Genomic DNA, 9,138 nt, shown 5'->3' on the forward strand with positions numbered 1-9,138 from the left:
ATTTATTAATATTTAATTTTATTGTTTTAAAATCTCACGACCGCCCTTCAAGCCAATCAGAATCGAGCTGCCGCTACTGAGAGTGAAACTGAGTATCTGCTCAGCTGGATGAGAGCACGGATGTAGCAAATATTGACGTTTATATATATGAATATAAATATGTTTATTGTTAATATTACTGTTGAATATTATATATAATATTATTAAGGCATTAGTAGCTTTCAAAAATGCTAAAAATATATGTTAATTGTTCATATTACTGTTCAAAATTATATAATATTATAAAGACAGAAATCAATTTAAAAATGCTTTAAAAATATGTTTACTGTTGATATTACTGTTTAATATTGTGATAAGAATGTTTATAACAGAAGACACAATGAATGTAATGAATGACAACAAAAGATAAATACAATCTTTTTTTAGAATAATAACTGATTATTAATTATTAATACAAATATATATTAAGAAAATGTATTAAGCTGTATGATTAATTAGTCATATTTTCCATCATAATGTACTCATCATTTTAAAAAAAAAAATACAACAGGGGGGTCCCCGCCAGAGGATAATGCTATATGGGGGTCCTTGGCATGGCAAAGTTTGGGAACCCCTGTTCTAGCCTACCAGATATCGTCTAAATGTTGTCAAAGCTGTTCATATCTACAACTCTTCATCCCCACGGTGTGCTGACTTGGGTGTTTTTTTTTTTTAATCTGCTCATTGTGCCAGTGGCTGGTAGTTCGCACATCTTAAACCATTCATTCTGGTCTGTGTGTCAGAATGGATGATTCATGCATGATCCACCCGTCAAACAGATACAGTGATCAGCTCAGCCTCCACGCAGACCTAATCCTCACTAAACAGGATTACAGACCATGCCAGTGCTTGCTTGAGTGATAGCATTGTTTACGTGCGCAGTGTGTGGGGTGAGGTCTTGATTCACGTGTTTTGGGAACATTTAAGACCTACGCACACTGCAAAAAGCACCGAATACTGCTAGTAATAATGAGCTGTATCTACAGTGTAACCAGATTTAGATTAAAGTGATTTGGTGTCAAAAAACCTTTTTTTCTGTTCAATAAAACGTGCTGTTTCTCACAATCTGTCCTCATTTATTTTACTGTTTTTATGAATATTATTATATATGAAAAAGGTTTGCATTCGACATACATGGGTGTCAAGTTGATCACATCTAAAGTCATGTAATGCAGTGGATATAAAGATAAGTGGTTAACATGCATCGCTCACTCATCCAAAAAATATGATTAGATGATTTGTTTATGGAAATAGTAGATCTATCGTTCGTCCTTATGACGTCAAATTACGTGTATCATCTCTAATCTGACTGCTGCATTTAGAAAATAGTCTTATGAGTCACACATTATGCAAAATATATGTTTATTCAATTTCCGTATGCAAATAGCATTTCTGTGTTTTCTCTTTTGCAATAAAATCCCCCGTCATACAGCTTTCAGATTTCATACATTCATACAGCATTTCATTCAAATATGCTTCTTTAGTACCACGAATGGTTTAAACATGACCATATCATCAAATCCAATATAAATATAGATTTGTACACTAAAATCTGCATGACAATGGTCTCCCATGTAAGGCAAAACACAGAATTAAATGTTCACATAAAAAGCAAACAACATTATAGCTGCATACTATGTGTTTTTTTAAAGCTGCACAAATCCCTGTCTCTCCTCCTTTTTTACATAATGATTGATATTTCTTCTTTTTGTTACATGTTGTAACAAAAAGAAGAAATATCCTGTCCATGGTTAAAGCTATTACGAAAGCTTTATCTATTATTGCTAAGAGGTTACGTCTACAACTGTTGCTTAGATATTCACTTTGTTGGCGGAGCACTCGGCACCACCGACTGCACGGAGGGAGACCTTTATGAAATCCTGCTGCTCCGTAAGAACAGTTTTCCTTTAAAATATGGCAGTTCAAAGTGGTCTGGCTATTCTTATCACAGTGCATACAAACTGCTGTGGTCTGCTCCGACAGACCCAAGCTTTTCTCTTTGGTCTCGTTTCTCAGAGGGAAGTTGACCACAGAATCAAAGAGGGACATGCTGCACTGTATACATACAGTATGCCAGGTCATTCCCACACATGTAAAAAACATAAACATGGCATTGATTCCCTGCTTCCAGGGATGAAGAAAGAACATAGCGAAGGCAGCTGCTCACAGCTTTCTCTCAGTCAGCCTAGATAGCATTGATCTCTTCTTGTTTGTGTTCCTTATCTTTTGCAGTCTCGTTAATCCCCCCACACAAGGCCCTGAGCATGTGACAGGACATGCACCGGTTTAGGCGACTCCCAACCCCTGCCATCACACTACCAACATTCTTTCTCACAGCAGAAGAGGCGAAGTAGAAAATAAGAGGGTCTAGACAAGCATTAAAGGTGCAGCACAGCAACGCTTTGTCCCTCCAGTCGGGACTTCTCCATGTGATATAACCGACAATATGCGAGAAGTTATAGGGCCCGAAACATAAAGCAAACACCAGCATTGTTCCTAGAGCCATGCCGATGGCCCGGAGGCGCCGCCGGCGGTCAATGTGCTGCAGCTTGGTCAAAATCCTGATGAAGTTGATGTAACAGAAACTGCAAATCAGGAAAGGGATGCAGAACAAAACCACACAGAGCTCCAGACGCACAGGCAGGAGGACCCTCAGCTGGGCATCGGTAAAGTTTTCATAACACACTTCCTCCCTCTCTTGATCAACGGCAGTGTAGTTGAGGCCTAAGGTAGTATTCAGAGGCTTGTCAGAGTGGATAAAGGGCATGACGAACACGATGCTCAGGTTCAGGAAGGAGAAGATCCAGAAGAAGATGCTGGCGGCCACGGCATACACAGGACGGCGCTTCAGGGTGTGCTGGATGGGGAAAGCCACGCCGAGGTAGCGCTCCACGCTGACCGCAGTGAGGAAGAAGGTGCTGTTGTAAATGGTCATGTAGAAGATGAAGCCAGACAGCGGACACAACAGGTAGGGCATGTCCCAGAGCATGTTGTTCATCACTTCCTGCATCTTGAAGGGCAGGAAGAGGAGGAAGAGGAGGTCAGAGATTGTCAGGTTGAGGAGCAGGATGTCGATCGGCGTGGATTTCTTCCTCACTTTCTTGGAGAAGGTGTAGAGGGCGAGGAGATTAGCCGGAAAGCCCAGCACAAAGGTGATAATGTAGACGGACAGACACAGTGCGGTGTGGCACTGCTGCATGGTGGCCTCGGTGTGTGTCAGTCAGGCAGTCAGGGATTGAGATGTGTCACATTATGTCCTTGACCCTGGGGGGAATGAATACACTGCGGCACAGCAAGGTTTGATCTGTCAGGCAGTCAGAACCGCAGGAGACGAAGCTTCTTATTGGGTCAGTGGCCTGGAACAAACCCGGCGAGACGTTTTCCTGTCCCTACCGATAAACCAACGCTCATCATTTCCTCGAGGGCTTTGAGCTCTGCTGATAAGACAGAATGGAAAGAGATTAGCACTCTGCACAGCGCAATATTCCTACCTACTGGGTGTATGCACTGCTACACTTTTATAACACACCATTTTAGCCAACAAGCTGAGAGACCTCATGAAGATAAACTTTAATTCCTTTTTTCCTGTATTACCTCTTAATTCTTTTCTATATCCGTACTTCAGAGTTTATTGCGGAGCTGAATTATCTCTTAATTAGGAGTCAGTGCTTTGGTCCTGCCCATGGTTTCTTTATACAACCATAATGCCGTGTTATTGCTTCCTCCTCGTCGTAAATACAGCACAATGATGCCTTTATCATTAACGTCCTAACCCTGTTTTGAGTGTGTGCACAAATACTGAACATGTTGTGAAAATGATGACCCTCAGAAACATAATGACTTAACTACAGCGGGGAAATTAATATTTTCAATATCTAATGCTTGCCTCTTCAAACAAGAAAATACAAATAAAAGACTGAAGTAAATATCTATAAAAGCTTTCATTCACATTAACATATATATATAACTATATGATAGTAAGAAAATGCTAGTTAAAGTAGTTCTTACCCTTTTCTGATGAGTTTCTTCAAATAAAGTGAACATGTGTGACAGAAGCTCAGCTCTTATAGTCCAGTCACAAACCAAGGGGAGGTTTTTGGTACTCCTCACCAATTTGAGCAACTTCCTCCTTGTCAGCATTTGTAAGTTCACACATTTTCTCACTACCTCTACAAACTTCCTATTTTGAGTTTCTGAAGAGAAACCCCATAAAAAAAGAAGTCATTGTGGCTTGCCTTATTCCACTGTGTGTTTCTTGGCACACTCACATGCGAGGATTGCTCAACTGTTTGATTTGATCTCCTCTATTCCCCAGCCCTCAGCTCCTACCTGCTGTCGCCTGGCACGTCCCCTTATTTACATGATAATATAAACATCCAGCGCCGATAATAGAAATTATTATTAGGGAGATACTGCTGCAATTTATCTCCAACGCTCCACAAACATGGTTTCCGTGGAAACAACTGTCCCTTTTGCAATATGAGTGGCGCAGACGGTCATCTGCAAGCCTGTCTGATCATATGTTATTAAATCACATTTAGTTATCCAATGCCCACGGCTATTAAACGGACGCCTCTTTAATATGAGAAGGAGGGGAAAAATGTATTTGATGCGAACGTGATGACCTGCTGTCAGAGGAGTCTCTCCCTTCACAACATGTGGATGTATAGTTTTCTACAGAGAAGGCATTTGTTTGAATAGCCATACTGTACACAATAACAGGGAAAAAAACGACATGTGGCTTATTCAGGAAAGGATAATGAGACTCTCTATTGCGAGATCTTTCAGTGTGCTGCCGGATAAACATCCAGGGATATTCGAGGTCAGTGGCCTTTTTCTATTTACGGCCTAATATCACATCAGCAGGGTCGTGTTTCTATTATACAGGTGAAACAGGTGAAAGCGGAGGAAGTCACGGTTAATTTCACAAAGTGAGAGAAAGGAGCTTTTGAAGTAATAATGACTCAGAGGTGTGCAAAGAGTCCTTTTGATGTTGGTTAATGTATGTAAATCACTCTGAGGCACCTTCACTTGAGCTTAGTCCTTAAAAACTTGAGTCCCCTGTGTGAGTTTTGGATATTTTTTTACCGTCTGACATCAGGCCTTAGTCCCCTTTACCTTGTCATTCACTTCCTGCGCCCTGCTCTTAATCTTATTCAAAAACCTTCTTTCAACTTCTTACATGTGTTTGCACGTGAACAAAGGGAGAACATGTTTGAGTTTCAGGCAATGAAGGCTCCTGTCTGAAACCATCACATTAGTATTCCACACATACATTCACAAAAACACGACCACATTGTATTATGCAAGCTGGTTGGATGTGGTTTCACAGAGTGACGTCACAGGTTTTCGAAAATTACATTACATTACATTGCATTTAGCTGACGCTTTTATCCAAAATGCAGTCAGAGCTCAACATTTCCTGTAAGACTTGGTTACAGTATTTCATCACCGCAGGACAACCTTTTTCAGAGACAATTCACCCCTCCTGACAAGAGACAGAGGACAAATCAAATGAGAAATGTAGACAGGGTCCCAATTTGCACTTTAAATATAATTGTTCACATTGGTCTATTAAAGCTCTGCGGCCAAAGGAACATTTTATAATGTACATTGAGCTGAATGTCTAATTTGCAAGGCTTGATCATTAAACATTACCTCATTCAGTTTAATAGCTTTCCCTGAAATGATTATTATCATTTATTATTGATATGATTTTTCATTATCGGAGCAAGCAGGGACAGGTGGAGTAAGGTCGTAGGTAGTGTTAAAGAAATGCTGAAGTCCTCCAAATTCCAAACTACATTTACATTTTTCACATTGTTCAGTGAAAATATATGTCTGGTTTTTTTGCCCACAAAGAAGGCTCAGTTAGGGTCTTTGTTGTGTTGTGTTGTGTTATAGCAGCGGTAGCAGCAAAAAGGCTCCACAGGGGGCAGCCGTGCGAGAAAAACATGGCTGATTCATTCTTTTCTGGTATGTTATGTGTGCTTAGACATGCACTAAACAAATAATCATGGAGGTTCCAGGCAGGTGTTGCAGGTATGGCGTGTAAAGCCGAAATAAGGGACTTTCCCAGCAGTGTCAGAAAGGTTGGGGTAACAAAAGGTGTTGCAACGCAGCAGCAGACACATAAACATAAGGTGCTTTTCTGATTCTGTGACACTGGATTCACGCAGAGTTGATGCAACAGGAAGATATTTGTAGAAGAAGACAAAATAACACAGAATAGATCAAGGACACGACTCTCTGCGACACAGAAGACTGGAGTCACTGAAGCAGCAGGAATACATTCATACATTATAAAAGTGAGGAGTCAAAAGATTTACTGGTGAATAGATGAATCAGAAAACATCAGATCCAAATGCAGAAGCAGGTTCCTCTCACTACATCTGAATAATCCATATAATATTTTTCAATCAATATAGATATACTTTATTGCCCTTACAATCTTTTTGTTCACCCTGCTAAGTATCCCAGAGGTTAAATACAGAGGGTGAGCAATAATGTTTAATGGGGCTGCTAACTATAAGTGAATTACATTAGTGAGTATTTTAAAGTAGTGTTTTAATGTCCTATGGTGTCTCTGAATATTTCATCAAGGAAATCTACCAGAAACAGCATTTTTTTTTTTTGCTTACTGAATAACAAACTCATAGAATGTATTAATTGAAAATTTAAAATGTCAGCCTTAAGGAACCTGCTTGAAGCCTAACATGAGCCACCTTACTCGAGCATGGTGTTACTGAGAAAATAAACTGGCCATCACTGCATCCCTCAGCTACATACTCACTGGGAAAAAGACACTTTGAAGTTCAATTGACATGGCTGTTAGGAACAAAGTGTCTGAGTGCAGTGTTGTTTAAGAGCACAAACATGGGCAGTGTACACAAGAGCTGCACTGGATTTCCTCAACAGCCTTTTGAAAGGCAGGAATGAAGAGGAAGAGGATGTTGGCAGAAGAAGTGGACGGCATTGAGTACTTCCCCCTCATCGATTTACTGTAAATTGAGAAACTACAAATAAACACTCTGCTACCCAGCTTTTTCTGGAGTTCCTTCCTCTTATAATAATAATAATAATGCATTTTATTTATATAGCGCTATTCAGGACAAGGACAGGCAAACAAGTAAATATAGTCAAATAAAATAAACAAAATGCGTAAGAGGAAGGAACTACAAGGAAACCAATTGGCTTAGGTAAGAGACAACGTATGCAACCGTTATGCAAGATAACTTATCTTATTAAGTTCTGCTTTTATATATAAAGATATGCTCAATAAATAAGGTCTTACTCAGTCTGTGAAGAAAGCACCTGCATTTAAAATCCAACCTAAGTAAAGAACAGAAGTATTATCAGTTAAATATTCTTATGTTTCATTTTTAAAAGTACCAATAACAGTAGTGGAAATGTACTAAGTACATCTACTCAAGTACTGAACTTAAGTACACATTTGAGGTACTGGTCCTCTACCCGAGTATTGTCATTTTACTCTTCTTTATACTTTAAGGTAATTTACTTAATTGTACTTTAATACTTTTACTTATGTACAGTTTTTGGTGCCGTACTTTTACTCGAAATTCAGTATTTGTACAGTTGGGTATTATTTTTACTCAAGTAAAGAATCTTAATACATTTTTTTACCAGGTGAACAATTAAGGCCTAAAACATTGTTATGCCTTACATTATAAGATTTGGAAAACTGATCTCCAATGTTTCCAAAGGGAGCCAAAATTAATTGGCGGGATTTGGAGATGAATAATGAGAGAGGATTAATAAAACAATTAAATAAAAGTTCTGCTACACTAATTCTCTTATTTTAGTTTTTCAGGGAAATGTTGGATAGTTTAAATTCAGACGGGGAAGAGCCCAACCACACTGCTTTGTAAGAGATATATTTTGGGCCTAAACCATTCAAAGCTTTATAAACCAGCAGCAATATTTTGAAATCAATTATTTGACACACAGGAAGCCAGTGTAAAGATTTCAAAACAGGAGTGATGTGATCCACTTTCTTAGTGTTAGTGAGGACTCGAGCAGCAGCGTTCTGAATTAGCTGCAGCTTTCTAATAGATTTTTTAGTGAGACCTGTGAAGACACCATTGCAGTAGTCCAGTCTACTGAAGATAAAAGCATGGACACGTTTTTTCAAATCCTGCTGTGACATTAGTCTTTTAATCCTAGAAATATTCTTTAGGTGATAGTAGGCTGATTTAGTAACTGTCTTAATGTGACTGTTGAAACTCAGTAACTAATTTAACAAGCTCACAAGAGAGCCCACCTCCGAAGATCGTGACTGGCTGAGGGACAGATTCGGGGGCAGGTTTTCAGGAATTTCTTGGCTTCTCTCCCCCGAGCCAGAAGAGGAACACTGCAGCTTGGAAACACTTACTGTTCCTGAAATTATCAAATCTGTTGGGCATCAGGGACCTGAGGCAATTGTGGCAAGCATGGCATTGTCTGAAGAGCAACAGAGGGCAATTCAGGTGGCTACCACTGGTCAGCGAAACAACCCAAACCGGCATTTGTTCAGGAAAGGAAGGTTGACTGCCAGCAACTTTGGAGCTGTCCTGAGGTCAAAGCGTGTGACTGCTTCCTTTATTGCCAGGGTGCTAGGGCAACAACAGGCCCTTGATGGTGTTTTGTCTGTACAGTGGGGGACTATGAATGAATGTGAGGGCGTCAGGGCATTCACCACTGCAACTCAGATGCAGGTCCATGAGTCAGATTTGTGGCTCTCCCTATCAGGATTGTTGGGGGCATCTCCAGATGGTCTGGTAGGGTCTTCCGCTGTGCTGGAGGTAAAGTGTCCCTACAGAGCCAGGGAAATGACAATTAGTGAAGCATTGCAAATCAAGGGCTTCTTTGTCAGTAAGGAAGGAGAAACATTCAGCCTGCGTGAGGAACATCCTTACTGGCACCAAGTGCAAGGTCAGCTTCACCTCACTGCAAGAAAGAAGAAGAAATAAAAAAATTGTGAATTGTTTTTAATTTACATTTACTCGCCTTTGCAATGTTGTGGTTGTTAGAGTGTTAGTTTATATAGCGCTGTTGAAGATATCCAAAATCTCGCCTTTGCAATGTTGTGGTTGTTAGAGT

The 9,138-nt window shown here is 39.9% G+C and overlaps 1 protein-coding gene across 2 annotated transcripts; it reads right to left on the reverse strand.

Annotated features, from left to right (window-relative positions):
• Positions 1–1,309: 1,309 nt before the first annotated feature.
• Positions 1,310–4,098, reverse strand: LOC104956022 (free fatty acid receptor 2-like). Of its 2 annotated transcripts, none has more exons than XM_010783450.1 (2): positions 4,048–4,098; positions 1,310–3,473 (listed from the first exon to the last, which is right to left on the reverse strand). In XM_010783450.1, the coding sequence occupies exon 2, from the start codon at positions 3,236–3,238 to the stop codon at positions 2,225–2,227; it is 1,014 nt and encodes a 337-aa protein (XP_010781752.1). In that variant the 5' UTR covers positions 3,239–3,473; positions 4,048–4,098; the 3' UTR covers positions 1,310–2,224. The 2 variants fall into 2 exon arrangements, with proteins under 2 accessions (XP_010781752.1, XP_010781753.1); XM_010783451.1 differs by having other exon boundaries at positions 1,310–3,476; positions 4,048–4,068.
• Positions 4,099–9,138: the final 5,040 nt, after the last annotated feature.

Source organism: Notothenia coriiceps, unplaced genomic scaffold (genome assembly GCF_000735185.1).
Source record: "Notothenia coriiceps isolate Sejong01 unplaced genomic scaffold, NC01 NC01_scaffold00025212, whole genome shotgun sequence".
Taxonomy (NCBI): Eukaryota; Metazoa; Chordata; class Actinopteri; order Perciformes; family Nototheniidae; genus Notothenia; species Notothenia coriiceps.

What these genes read in the sequence shown, in the direction of transcription:
- LOC104956022 (XM_010783450.1), bottom strand. Translation starts at nt 3,238, where the DNA reads ATGCAGCAGTGCCACACCGCACTGTGTCTGTCCGTCTACATTATCACC.